General features: G+C 36.2%; 1 protein-coding gene across 5 annotated transcripts in view; it reads left to right on the top strand.

The window, feature by feature from the left end:
• LOC149409867 (uncharacterized) overlaps positions 1-15,331 on the top strand; it is a 74,998-nt gene extending 59,667 nt beyond the window's left edge. For all 5 annotated transcript variants that reach the window (XM_089649252.1, XM_089649254.1, XM_089649253.1 and 2 more), the window contains 6 exons: positions 584-647; positions 11,005-11,067; positions 11,351-11,413; positions 12,779-12,838; positions 13,701-13,769; positions 15,012-15,331. In XM_089649252.1, the coding sequence (XP_089505378.1) occupies positions 584-647; positions 11,005-11,067; positions 11,351-11,413; positions 12,779-12,838; positions 13,701-13,769; positions 15,012-15,211 (519 nt within the window). In that variant the 3' untranslated portion in view covers positions 15,212-15,331. The remainder of the gene's footprint in view (positions 1-583; positions 648-11,004; positions 11,068-11,350; positions 11,414-12,778; positions 12,839-13,700; positions 13,770-15,011) is intronic.
• Positions 15,332-15,665: the final 334 nt, after the last annotated feature.

Genomic DNA, 15,665 nt, shown 5'->3' on the forward strand with positions numbered 1-15,665 from the left:
ACCTACCCAAATTTGGGTAGCACAGCCAAACACCCTTGAGCGAAACCTACCCAAATTTGGGTAGCACAGCCAAACACCCTTGAGCGAAACCTACCCAAATTTGGTTAGCACAGCCAAACACCCTTGAGCGAAACCTACCCAAATTTGGGTAGCACAGCCAAACACCCTTGAGCGAAACCTACCCAAATTTGGGTAGCACAGCCAAACACCCTTGAGCGAAACCTACCCAAATTTGGGTAGCACAGCCAAACACCCTTGAGCGAAACCTACCCAAATTTGGGTAGCACAGCCAAACACCCTTGAGCGAAACCTACCCAAATTTGGGTAGCACTGTTAAAGCCCTTGACCAATAACTACCCAAATTTAGGTAGAACTGTTAATTCCCTTGAGCGATAACTACCCAAATTTGGGTAGCTACATGTAGGTGATTTTTGGAATGAGTGCGGATGAATCTAATACTGGAAATCTCTATCGCTCGAATGACTATATACGTTTTTGTTTGAAGACAGCTTTTGTTAACATTAAGAACAATGGAACATTATATTTACATAATAATATATTTTTCGTTTCCTTTTGTCAATAGACTCCATCCAAATCCACCTCCAACTTTAAATGCGTCAACTTATCAGAGGATGAATCAATTCAAGGTATGAATCAATTTAAGAAATACAAACATTCCTGGTTTACGAGTAACCTGACAATATTTGAAACTTTGTTCATTATAAGTGAAAAATATTGCTTTTGTGCAATGACGGAAGATTTAGCTAGCGGAAGAGTCGCACCCGAGATGTCTGGATGAGAACCTGATGCATTTGTCAGCTCAGCTACTAATCAGTCTAACATTCATCTAGTTATGTATCATGGTTGTAAAGCCACTGTTTTAAAACAACTATTTGGTGCTTAGGAATATGTCCATTCTGTATCCCGCAGCGAGTACTGACTTATTGTCCTTTTACCAACCCTTTATACTGTCCGAAGCCGGTGAGACTATGGCATCTCTACTTATTGGAGTATGTTGTGGGGCTGAAAACAGTGGAAAGGGAAGGAGATGCAAAATTGAAGGTTAGAAAGTACCCTGCTATTCATATCTAGTCACTAGACATGACTAAAGCCATTTTAGACAATTATTTTATAAGCAATAATTATTAGCCCGAAACACTCATCCACATTGAAAAATCTCCTGATAAAAGATACATGACGCCAACGGGACTTTAGATTTCCGGTCGACAGCTCTGACCACTGAGCTATGGCGGCTTATCTCTTATCCGCAAAATAATTCAATATATACTAGTGTTTCATTCAACAATTACTGCTTGTTACATTTTTTCACCTGAAACAACCAACTTTATTTTATAAAAAATGAAGTCTCGTTGGCGTCATGTATCTTTTATCAGGAGATTTTTCAATGTGGATGAGTGTTTCAGGCTAATAATAGGGAATTCTCTTCACACCAAAAAATCACTTATTATTAATTATTCACATGTAGAAACACTTCAGACACAAGAATACATAGTTTTTATAATTTTAAAAAATCATTTATTAAAGTTAAAATGACTTTAAAAACAGGCGCGAACGAAATATTTCAATGCAGCTAAAAACGCCCGGTGATTGATCAAGCGTTCAAGGGCGAACGATGACGTCACTGTTGACCGGCCCGAGTAGATCCTGCAAACCGATGGCGGCGGCGGCGGCGGCAAAGGTGTGACGTAGCACTTGTGACGTAGCGGTCAAAATGGCGCATGACCGTTTTCAGAGCCGAAATAGCACGCAATTTTTAAAACAACTACAAAAAATTGAAAATGCATTTTAAAAAAAAGAAGAAAAAAAAAGGCACATAATAAAATAATTATCTTTATTGAAATAAATTATTTACAAAATGCACGAGAATTCCCTATTATTGCTTAGAAAAATAATTGTTACCCTTTGTGCTATGCATAAAAAATCTTGTCTTAAACATTAGTTTACCAAAAAAAAATAATAATTTTAGACAATGTTTCGATTTTGAACGGTGGACTTTCACTAGGGAAATACTGAAAGTATTTACCAGTCTGAAGCGTATTGCAAATGCATGTATAAGATTATTTAAAGAATAAAATGTGTGGTATTTGAGGATCTTAACCAATCGACCACGGAGGTCCGCTTGCTCAGTTTCTACTATTTAAATCTTATTTTTTATGCACTGAAGAAATAAACTGATAGAATATGATAGTGTGCCAGTAGTAAGGTCATTTAAATAGACAAGGTTGACATCGACATTCTTCTAAATAAGCTAGTTTCATTTGGTTTTTCCAAAAGACTACTCTGTTTTTTTGCTTCATATTTTCGAAATCGTAGACAGTTTGTTTATTATAAGGGTTCCAGTTCTTTGGAATTCACAGTTTTTTCTGGAGTTCCTCAGGGGTCTATCCTTGGACCACTTCTGTTTCTGATTTTTATCAACGATATTGGTTCAGTCATCACACATTCGCTGTATTTACTATTTGCAGATGACTTGAAACTATATCGTTCAATAAAAAACCATCTTGACTGTATTCTCCTTCAACGTGATATCGACTGCGTCTCAAACTGGGCCAAAATAAATGGCTTAAACTTCAGTACACCCAAGTGCAATATCGTCTCGTATACAAGATCAAAGAAACCGCATGTATTTGAATATACAATCAATGAAATTATTCTCCAACACCTAAATCAAATCAAAGATCTAGAAGTTATTTACGACAGCAAACTAACCTTTCACCAACACATCGATGATTTAATAAGCAGAGGATACAGGCTTCTCGGCTTCGTAATTAGAAACTCATATCCGTTTCGTAACACAAAAACACTGACGTTATAATATAACACACTAGTCTTAAGTGTACTTGAATCAAACTCGATCATCTGGGCTCCACATGATTTAACATACACTTTACGCATTGAAAGAGTCCATAAAAAAATTTTAAGGTTTTTATTCTCGCGGCTCTATGGACGTTACCCTTGGCTTTACCCATCGATTTATATATTAGGCATGACCAATTACCACTCCCTAGAGACACGTAGAGGTATTGCTTTGCTTAAATATTTTTTCCAACTAATAAACGGTCACTTATCTAATAATGAGATACTGGCCCAATTAAATTTTTTTGTACCAGAGTCTCACTCTCGAGGACGTCATCACAATCTTCTATATAGTAGAGCAAGCCGCACTAATTTATTAATGAACTCACCTGTGGGGAGAGCTACGTGCTTTTTGAATGCGGTAGATAAGAAATTAGATTTATTTTTTGTGTCCTATAGCGCATTTGCGAGATTTTTGGTATTGCATATACACTGCATAAATGGTACAATTATAACGTCTTAGGCTTTATTACCTGTAATTGTTATAAATAAATGTACAAATTATATATAAATAAATAAAAAAATAAAAAAATTTTCCCTTACTGCGGACGAAAATTGATCAAACTTCAAATCAATTTGATTGGCCTGTCTGGGGCCGAGGAATAGAAAGGTCTTCCTCAAGACATCAAATTTCTTTAAAATCGTTAGAGCACACTTCTATTTATTAACTGTTCAGTGGGTTTATGCATTAAGAGAAACGGTTGCGCTGCCTTTTTCATACAAAACTTAAATTTGGATTTGAAGCCAAAATAACTAACCAAACTGAATAATTCTATTTTTTATCAAAAGGTCTAACAAATTTCTAGTACTGATCTGCTATTGTTTATGTGTGTTTTAAATTATAATTTAAATGAGATTAAAGAATTCAAATTTGCTTTATTTTAGAGACAATCTTTTTTTTTTTTTTTGGGTTGTTTTAATTTAAAAAAAAAATAAAACATCAAATATGCGTTTCTTAGTGGTAGAAATTTTAATTTACGTAAAAAAGATTTGCTTGCGTTGATAAGCTTTCGGATTCCAATACGTAATACTAGAAGTCGGTATTTATTGCAGTGTAAAAATTCCAGGACTAACTACCATATGTAATCCTCATTCCTCAGAATACTTATGGAGGGAAGTAATTACCCCTAGTCAGTGGACATTTTCAATTAATAGTAGTGTGGCGTCGAGAGAATAATCCATACTGTCTCATTAATAGTAAACAGCTCGACCTACCTAAGTACTTGCAAGTTACTACCGAGAACTAATCGTAAACAACGCGACCTACCTACGACAATACGTTGCGAGTCGGTCTGGCACATTACGCCAACTCGCTAGAAGGTTCTAGCCTATCGCCTATGCGTAGTAGTAGCACCGCCGAAAGTTCCAGTAGGACCCAGTCTGAGCGAGTGTCTCCGTTTTATTTGCGATTCCGCCTACCTACTGTCGCCATCGCCTGGGCTGTATAAATAAGCCCGACGCAGCGAGCAGTCAGTATTCAGTCTTCAGACCGTCAGCCAACTACTACCGCACTAGGAACTTTGACCTAGATATCGCCCGCATTCCATAGTATTTCGCATAGTAAACGCGTAGATATTGTGATTGTAAAAACGATTTTAATTCAACAATAAACGCTGTATCTGAGTTGTTTCTGCTATCGTGGTACGAGAACACGCCGTCAGATGGAATGCAGGAAAACACTTCTTCTTCTTGACATATAAATTTATTAATTCACAATATAATTGCAGAGGATCTTATTTTCCTCTGCTAAAACTTAAACTGAAAGAAATAAAGGTCTAGTTTCCTCTATTCTTCAGTTTTCCCTAGGTTTACATAAACCTAGTAATTATCTCACGACTGACTGCCTAGGTACGCATGTACCTACCAGTTATAGCAACACTGCAATACTGTCTCCTCCGTAGGTACGTCTGTACCTACCAGTTATATGAATACTGCCCTTTTTCTGGGAGGTATCTGTATTTAAACTAAATTCTGAAGGACATTTTACCAAAATAAAGATGTTCCACCCGCTCGTTGGCAAACAACATTCTTAACATAAAATGAAATGCAATCAACTATTTTTAATGATACAGACGTGATTTAAACAATAGAAATATTTTAAAGGAATTATTTTGAGGGAGATGAAACTTTATTTGGGGTTTTTATTACTATGGGACAGGGGTGGGAAAGGTATTGGCAAATATTTTTAGGCATAATGGTTTAACTAGGGTCATCATAAAATAGATAGCGCACAGCTCTATTTGAAAACTGCCGCCGCTTGCAGTAAAATGTCACCAATTCTTAAATCATAAATGATACAAACAAGGCAATATGTTTATAAAAATACCAGGCCAATGAATTGTTTTATTGTAGGGTCGAATCTGCAAATGTGGGAAACTACACTAAACTTGAAAATACGAACTGTGGGAACTGGCTTGAAGGTTAAACTTTACTGAGCAATATGTAATAGTCGCATTCTGGAAGATACATACCTCCTCCCGTGAAGGTACTTCACAAAATAGGCTAAGAATGCGACTGTTATCTTTATTAGGTACCTACTGCATGTCTACGAAAATTACCAGTTAAATTTATTAAAATGTCTAAAATACAAATATTTATGCTGCTTTTAAAACTAGAAATTCCGTGGAATATGTAAATCTTATGACTAAAAATTGTGTAGTAGGTAATGTCTTTAAACAAGAAATTCCGTAAAAAATGTAACTCTTATGACTAAAAATTGTGTAGTAGTTAATGTCTTAAAACTAGAAATTCCGTAAAAAATGTATATCTTACTGACTGACTAAATGGTTGTAGTAGGTAATTTCGCATTCACCTCCACCCTTAAACCCGCCTTGAGCATGTATGTATGTAATATCTAGTATTAATTTCTTCGCACTTTCTACTGAATTTACACTATCTAAATAGTCGTTCATGTAATGTTTTGTTTTTATTGCTTTGACGGCCTGGGGATACTGAGATAAAAATTGATCCGCGTTTTTATTTTTTACGAATTGCGCCGAACAAGGTGATGATTTTGCGCCAAAAATTATAAGAAGGGAAGAAACCGCGTCACGCGCCTCTCCTTTTAACGCTTTTTGTAATGTATATAAATTTTTGCTGTCAGATACTTTTAAGAAGTCTGTGGTATGATGGAATATTAATTTGAACGCAATCCATTCAATTGGATTGCCGTTAAATGTGGGAAGATCATTGACTTTGGGCCTGGTATTATATAAAGACATTGCCTTACCAATTGATTCCGCGAGACGGTCTTCAGTTATAGCAGGTGTTGGTCCCTGGAATCGGCCCTGCGACTCTGGCCACTGTTGCCCGTCGCGTTGCTCTGCTAAGTTGAATGGCTGCTCTGATGTAGGCAGCTCCCAGTAGCTACTGCTTGGCTGCTGAGGCTGCGTCGACTGCAGCTGAAGAGATTGCCCTACCGAGGGCTGCTGATCCGATGTTCTTCTGGGTGGGAGTAGCTCGTACCGCCCGCCCTGCTGCTGCTGCTCCAACCGCTGTCCCAAGTGCAGCGGAAGAGTCTGCTCTGCCCGAGGCTCCAATTGCGATGGGAGAGTCTGCCCTGCCAAGGGCTGCTGCTCTGAGGATCCTTTTGGTGGGAGTAATGCGTACCGCCCACCCTTGTGCTGCTCCAACCGCTGTTCCAATTGCAGCGGATGAGCCTGCTCTACCCGAGGTTCCATTTGCGACGGGAGAATCTGCCCTGCCAAGGGCTGTTGCTGTGCAGTTCTTGTGGGCGGTTGTAGTGATAACCGCCCATCATTGAGCAGTTCCTGTTGCTGCTCCATTTGAACTCGAAGAGGCTGTTCATCGTGATCTTCAAGTTCTGATGATGAACTGTGATGTGACTGGTCCACCCAGTCATTGACTCTATCCTCGAGAGTCCGTTGCGAAGTCCTTGATGCAGCTTCTAAAACGAGCGCCGCATGTTGCTCCTCTGCTTCCAATATTGACATTGCTGCAGCCATCTTTGCTTCGGAAGCAGCCATCTTTGCTTCGGCCATCTCCGTAAGTAGGCGGGCTTTTTGTCTCGTGATGTGCACCTTGGTTGCTGAAGCTTTTATTTGAGCCTCCCTCCAGCTCCTGCTGGTTCCCGCCTTGCTGCCGCAGACAGATGACGTCTTTGTGTGTTTTCCCGCTTCCATGATGCTGCTGTTCCCGATGCGGCTCGAAGGACCATATGTTTCTGCTATCGTGGTACGAGAACACGCCGTCAGATGGAATGCAGGAAAACACTTCTTCTTCTTGACATATAAATTTATTAATTCACAATATAATTGCAGAGGATCTTATTTTCCTCTGCTAAAACTTAAACTGAAAGAAATAAAGGTCTAGTTTCCTCTATTCTTCAGTTTTCCCTAGGTTTACATAAACCTAGTAATTATCTCACGACTGACTGCCTAGGTACGCATGTACCTACCAGTTATAGCAACACTGCAATACTGTCTCCTCCGTAGGTACGTCTGTACCTACCAGTTATATGAATACTGCCCTTTTTCTGGGAGGTATCTGTATTTAAACTAAATTCTGAAGGACATTTTACCAAAATAAAGATGTTCCACCCGCTCGTTGGCAAACAACATTCTTAACATAAAATGAAATGCAATCAACTATTTTTAATGATACAGACGTGATTTAAACAATAGAAATATTTTAAAGGAATTATTTTGAGGGAGATGAAACTTTATTTGGGGTTTTTATTACTATGGGACAGGGGTGGGAAAGGTATTGGCAAATATTTTTAGGCATAATGGTTTAACTAGGGTCATCATAAAATAGATAGCGCACAGCTCTATTTGAAAACTGCCGCCGCTTGCAGTAAAATGTCACCAATTCTTAAATCATAAATGATACAAACAAGGCAATATGTTTATAAAAATACCAGGCCAATGAATTGTTTTATTGTAGGGTCGAATCTGCAAATGTGGGAAACTACACTAAACTTGAAAATACGAACTGTGGGAACTGGCTTGAAGGTTAAACTTTACTGAGCAATATGTAATAGTCGCATTCTGGAAGATACAGAGTTAAACGAGACTTTTATTTGTACACTAAGATAACTACAGTATAAAACAAAGTCACTATCCGCGTCTGTCTGTTTGTGCGCTTAGTTCTTCTAAACTATACAACAGGTTTTGTTTACTTTTATAATAGCGGAATCAGACGTTTCAATTTTAGTTGATCAAATCGACACCTTTTTTAGTTAGAAATCTTGTCTTTCAATAAATGTTGATCAACTAATATTGAAAAGTCTGAACCCGCTATATCAGAGAATCAGATCAATAAGTATAATACCTAGTGTGGTCTATATAACAAAAATAAATAACTTGGGACTCTAAATAAATTTTTTAAATTAAAAAAAATACTGTAGAAATACGAAAATCTTAGGTTTTACTTATGAATCTCTAAATAGTATAAAATAAAGTCGCTATCCGCGTCTGTCTGTTTGTGCGCTTAGTTCTTCTAATTCCCATTCTAATTCTAATTCTAAGCCAATTCCCCTATTTCTCGCATCCTTCAAACATTCAACTCAATTCAAACAAGCACAAATACCGATATATTTTTTGATTCTCTCCCTCTATTTAAGAAAAACTTTTTTAGCACACTGAATTCGCCCACATAACACACACAACCACACACAGACACACATGCACACGTACACACACACACAAACACTCACACACACATCTCTCCTTCCCCAGCACACTAATTTAACTTAACTTAAAATGTAACTTAACCGTAAAATGTATAATATACCTCATATGCAAATATGTCAGCGACATGTCATTGGTACCAATTATTGTACTAACTTTTATAATTTTGTAACTATTGTCATCTATGTAATTATGTACTGTTTGTTTCTGCAATAAACAAAAATAAATAAAATAAATAAATAAACTAAGCAACAGATTTTGATAGGATTTTCACTAGCATTTAGAGAATTTCTTCCGGAAGGTTAATATATATATGTAAAATGTGCATATTATATTTAAAGAAAGTAGAGAAAAGTCGATGTTTTGTAATCAAGTAGAAAAAAGATAATTTTCGGGCGCTTCCATTGCTAACGCTGGCTAAACCTTATGAGATACATCAAACATACATTACGGAAATGTATATCTTCAAAAGGCCTACAAAAAAGTCGACCATGATATATGCCTATATCCTAAGGATAACTCCCAGCAACGCCGGGTATACGCCAGCTAGTCTTACGGCTGTTGTTCCCAATCCTACTGATCAAGTGTTGAGCCGAAACTTTGGCTCAACAATGCTCAAATGCACAACTTCGCTCTTTCTAACGGAAAAATGGCGATTGAGCGATCTACCAATTTTAGGAAGCCAAACTACTGGATTAAGCTTGCCTCAGTAAATGACTAGTTATAAAAAGTGTCGACAGAGTGAAAAATATTCGACACGGTGGCATTAAAGTCAAGCTAGCACTTTATTTTTAACATATTACGCACATTTGTTTAAAAACACATAAAAATATCGGTTTATGTATTAGAGTATTTAAAAAATATATATTTATCATTAATAATAAATACAATATTAATTTAACATTGAAAGTTTTTAATTTGATGTCATTTTATTGAAAATGAAAGTGGGCGGGGCCACTAAAGATAATCAACGGTAAAGATGTTTGGAAACATGGGAATCGAACGATACTGAACAAATCACTTGGTTGATCGGAGCCTGAGATTGATCGTTCAAAAAGTTGGGAACAACGGCCGTTAATATAATCCCCAGATATTTTGACCACTGGACTGAATGCAGTAGTTGCTAATAAAAATTTGTCAAAAGAATTGCGATTAGCAGTCCACGATGGAGTGCTGTTACCAACCCTGATGTATGGCAGTGAGGCATGGTAATTGGCAGAAGCAAGATAAAAGTAGACTGAATGATGTAGAATATATAAAAATTCAGCCGAAAAATAGTCGACCGATATTGCTGAAAAATTATATATTAATTGCCGGCAACCCGGGCGTTTATTGCAATAACAGATCAATATAACAAATATGAAAGTAACCCGCCTCACTAGAAGATTTCTGTTCTGAGGCGGTTACATATATTTGCTTACACATACACATACATTTATACAAATATATATATATATATCAATATACACATGGAGCATTCCATATATAGTTACATACATGTATAGTTACATAAAAACGGGAATTTCGTAGGAACTTTAAATGTACAAAATGGTAGCGTTTAAATCTCATAATAATAACATATAAATAAATAGTTTAAAAAACAGTATTAGGTATTGATGAACTAGGCATGCGTAAAACATAAGCAGTTTTAATAAGAAAGAGTAAATCACTATAAATGTAAATAACACATGTTTGTAAATAAGGAATGAGAATTAGACTAAGAAGGGATTGCTAGAAATTTGCTGATGCATGCCCTTTTTTTATGTAGTAACCATGTGTTCAAATGTTTAAGTAAACTGTTTGGGTGTTTATGAGTGTTGCAGTAAGTGGTTTCTTTTAGGAAGGTATTGAAGATGAAAGGTGCTAGGAAGGATTCGTGCTTTTTGGCAAAGGTTGAATTAATTTTTGGCACTTGAAGTTGATTCTGTGATTTTGCCCCTGTGTTATGTGGGTGAGTTACGTGGCATGGTGAGGATTTTATGCAGTTTATTTGAATGATCTTTTTAATGAATAGTTTCCTAATATCTAGTATATTATTTGTAATTAGGAGATTTTCCGTTGGATGCATGTATTGTTTTTTGAACATAAATTGTCGACCGATATTGCTGAAAATTTCAATGTTTGTTCTTATTAGTGCAAAGAGTCTTTAGAGAGTTGTTTGATTGGGAGAAGAAGTCGGCACCGTATTGAGATAAGGAGTGGAATTAAAGTCTATGTAATGTAGTTTTTTAACAGTAACATTGTGGTATACAGTAGTGAATGTTGGAAGAAGTCGGAGACGCCCGAGAAAGACATTAGCAATATTTAGTCCGCTAGTATTTAATAGTTAAAAACGTAAATAAATAAAGTTGCACATATCCTCACTGGACCTTTGCTATAGCTTTTGATCAAATAAATCATTTTACACTTTGTTTTGGCCTTTAATCGAAATTTATGTTAAAGATAAAAATAATAAAATTCTATTTTTTTTTTTCAGATCACACCTATGTTTCAATAATCAAACAAGAAAACTCAAGAGAAACTCTCATTCAGCAGAAAGGTAATTAATTATTTCTTTTTATTATTAACCCTTCGGATATTTTTGTGCCTCTCAGTTCACAACACATCGATACCAGTGGAGTATTCTTGTGTCCTTTATGGCACGAACTGATACTACAATGAATTCCCTCATAGCTTCCTGTCTAGAGTTAATATTATAAAAGTGTTTACCATTAGGCTTTTCCACAAAATACCCCACAGCCCTTGGATGCGTTTCAGCCTGGGTTCTGTCATTTGGATAAAATGAATGTTGTTTTAATTTTGTCTTCTTTGTTTGATTACAGATAGATCCGGTAGTCCTACAATAGTCAAAATTTCCAGACCTAAGAGCTCATCACAAGAAAAATGTATGTTGGTGTTTTTATGATTTTTGACGACCTTTGTTTCACCCATAAACATTCAAATTAATAGATGAGCCAATCAGGGAAAGGGAACAAAACAACTTGTGACTCTCCCCCTTTCCGTGGTTTATCAATAAATAAATCAGGACAGTGTACAGGCAACTCACATTGTAATATCACCATTAGGTCATCGAAATAAAATCTGCTTACGAATTACTAGTTCTTATTACAGTGGTGCACAAATTTCTGGCTGCGTAAAAAAAATTAACTACAAATCTCAAAACAGATATTTTGTTTCACTATTTAGCTAGACACTAAATAAAAGCATGTTATAATTTACCCACCTCATTCATTTTTAGCGTCGCTATGCTAGGCGGTTCGGTTAAAAATGAACATTCATTCCTGCGCAGAAAAGTCCCACAATGGACAGCGCTGAAAACCTTTGCCTTACTTTAGTGAATTTTACTTTACTGCGCATGGTCTAGCTATTTCAATGTGTGCTCTACGATGGTCAATGTACGACTGATATCATAGTTTATTCAAAGCATTCTCGAACCCTCCTGATGCCAAAAATATTGTGACTTGGTTTACAAAATGATACCCAGATTTGGTGTGAGGCCAAATCTATTAAATTGGATGTCTATGGTTTCACCTCTTTTTGACAATCGAATAAGTTTCTCAACTAGGAATCCAGAGTTTGCAGGTAAAAACCCCAGCAAGCAAAATATTTTTTCTTAAATTGTTTTTTCATGTGACACATCACAAAAACGCCCCTGTCTGTACTAGGGGAACTATGTCACCACCTAGTTGGACAGTGTTGCGAGGCGGTTAAAGATAGGGCCTGTAGAAATAGATTTATTAATGCAGGTCTTGAAGAATAAATACGACCGACTTACACAAAACAAGTTGAAGAAACGACCCATTCTCATGATGCCAACATCAACTGCGAACAGGTGTTCCTCTAGTGTTCATCGAGTTTTGCATTTGTGCACCTTTGTACAGGGGATCAATGCTGCTAGCTCCTTACAGTAGGTTCCATTGAAATACATGTAGAATAGATTCATCATGCCCACATTGCCTCTGTGCATTAGATATGGCAATCGGCCTGTTTTCAATTATTTAGCAGGTTTAGAATAAGTCGACGTAGCGTAATGGTAGAGCAGCTGACCGGCAATCAGAAGGCTGCGGGTTAAATTCTCGTCGGCGGCATGTATTTTTTCTCGGAAGATTTTTTCAATTTGTATGGGTGTTTCAGGCTAATAATTATTGCTTATAATAATGTGTTATCCTTTGTGCTAAAAATCTTGTATTGGAAACATTAGTATATCATTCAAAATAATAATTACATATTCATTTCCTTTTTTGTTGCAGTCGTTGTATGCACCAGCTTAGATGAGTACTGTTCTGCTGAATCCAATCATGAAGTTTCTGGTAAATATTATTCATTTAATGAGATCGACACTCGAGCCATAACTGCCCAAATTCGGGTAGTTGATTTTTATAAAATGTTTTTGTAATTTTTTATAAAACCTAAAAATAAGGAATAAACAGTGAAATGTATGTAATTCATTGGCTTTAAACTGCAGTAAGCAGTTCATAATGTTTCCGTTTTAATATTTGGAGGTATGATATTAAGCCCCACATTCCCAATAATGTTTCTGTTTTAATATTTGGAGGTATGATATTAAGCCCCGCATTCCCAATTTTTATGACATATTTCTATTACATATAACACTTGTAAGTTTTTAAGTTGCTAAAAAAATATATGTTATTTTTAAGATAATAAATATCTGTACGAAAAAAGCCGAAACGGTAATTATATGAAATTTCTTCGATAGAAAAAAAATTGCTAAGTAAGCTCTGAAAACTATTAAAAACACGTTTAGTTCTATTATTTAATATGTTATAGTTATGAAAAAAATCACAGTGTATCTTTAAATGCAACTTAAGCATTTGTCAAGAGATTTTTGCTCTATTTCAAACGAGTCGTGTTTTATTAAATATTTTCACCATTTTTAACTCCCTCTAAAATTCGTATTTACATATCTCCCTTTCTAACCATCTTTTAACGCTTACTATGGAGCCTTAACCCTTAGAAGACGGGTAATATTTTGTAAATATCTCTAAAGCCAAATATAATATTGATAATTATATTTGAAATAATTGACGACCAAGTGAATTATTTTGCACTGGTATTATCCCCTATAACTGAAAAGTTATCATAATCAAGCTGTACTTTTTACTTCATTTTTTTATTAATCTATGCTTATTAATTTGTACATTTTTTCCATAGGAGAAGATTACATACCCAAGGAAAAAAGAAAAAGGCGTTTGAAAATAAAAGACAAACATGTTAATAGAGGTACTTACCTACGTATTATTATATTTTGAATTAATTTAATTACTAGCGTAGAACTAGAATTGTAAGATTTGTGAAACTTAAACTATTTATAAAATAATTTTTGCCTCAGAATTCATGCCCGTTGATCAACAATTTAAAAAATATATATCCCCAAAGAAGGCGCGTTGTCTTGGTGAAACAGGATTTTCTTTTTCTGCAAATGTGGCCGTTTTTCCGCAATTTCTGCCTTCAGCTTGTCAAGTAATGATGCGTAGTATGCTCCTGTAATAGTTTTTCCTTTTTGAAGATAATCAATTAAGATAACTCCATGACTATCCCAAAAAAACAGTTGCCATCACTTTCCCAGCCGAGAAACCAGTTTTTGCTATTTTTGGAGCCGGTTCCCCCTTTGCAGTCCACTGTTTTGACTGTATTTTTATTTCGGGCGTATAATGGTGTGTCCAAGATTCATCTACAGTAAGCAATCGGCGCCAAAACTCGGATTTATTGCGCCTAAACTGCGCCAACAGAGCGTTGGAAATGTTCATTCCAACACGTTTTTGGTCTAACAACCAACGCGCGTACAGCTTTCTCATGTGTAAATCTTGATTTAATATGTGACAGACACGTTCTTTGAACATTTTCATATACTCTGCTATCTATCTCACTTTAATTCGGCGGTTGTCTAACACTATTTGGTGAAGTTTAGTAATGTTATCGTCAGTAGTTGCAGTTTTTGGACGTCCCGAATGTTGATCATCTCCCAAGCTCTTACGGCCACGTTTAAATTCAGCTGCCCAAAATTTCACTGTGGTGAAATTTTGGGCAGCTGAATGAAAAAATGATGGTGCAGAGTCCCCATACACGGAGTCCAACTCATCTTTGTTTTGCGTAGGCGTATTGCCTTTGAAATACAAAAATTTAATAACAGCTCGATACTCAATTTTTTCTATTTTCGAAAAATCACACACATCGACTCACTCAAACGACTGTCTACTAAAAACTGGGCATCCTAATGGCCGAAACTTTGGTGAGTAACTGTCAAAAGATGCATAGCTACATTCACAAACTTTTATTGACGAGTACCGCCATCTTTGTGTTGAGTTCGGAAACTTTTCAAACCGCCCTCGTACTGTTGTATAATATAGTCTTTAGTCCTTACCAGCCTGCTCCAATCTCCATCAAAGCAGTCAGCTCCCCTTCCTCAGACTGCTTCTAGATGGTTTCAGAGATTGATAATAAAATGTACTTAATGTGTTGCAGAATCCAGAGATGGTCTCAAAGACGAATATCAGGAATTATTGAGGATGAAGACCGATAACGAGAGGAACAGGTTGCAGTGTGAGCTGGAGAGATTGAAACTGATGCAGAAGGAGATAAAGCTGAGGGAGTGCTCCCTGCGGCTGAAGCGAGGGAATAGATTTAGGTGTTCCAACGTCACCTACCCTTTGCTGAAGTTTTAGTGCCATTATATAAATATGTGTACTATGATAATACTAATAAATCAAACAGAACAAAACACAGAAAAATAAAAAGGTGACAGTCTCAACTGGGAATTGAACCCATGATCTCGGTCTTACGGGGACAACCTACGTGGACAACCTACCTTACGCCTATATATATATATATATATATATATATATATATATATATATATATATATATATATATATATATAGTAAGTCCAATGGCTGAGTTGGTTGAGACGTTGTCCCAGTAAGACAGAACCTGGGTTCGATTCCTAGTTGACTCCGTTACCTTTTTTATTTGCTGTGTCTCGTTTTGTATCATGTTTTTTTTAGATTTATTAGTATTATCTTCTTCTTCAATGATATATTACATTGGGTAACCGGATAAATCATCACAATGATAATTCATCACATCTTTAAAAAGTTATATAAAGTCATGGAAAGTGAT

Source organism: Hesperophylax consimilis, chromosome 29, assembly GCF_061612785.1.
Source record: "Hesperophylax consimilis isolate HC1 chromosome 29, BYU_Hcon_1.0, whole genome shotgun sequence".
Classification (NCBI taxonomy): Eukaryota; Metazoa; Arthropoda; class Insecta; order Trichoptera; family Limnephilidae; genus Hesperophylax; species Hesperophylax consimilis.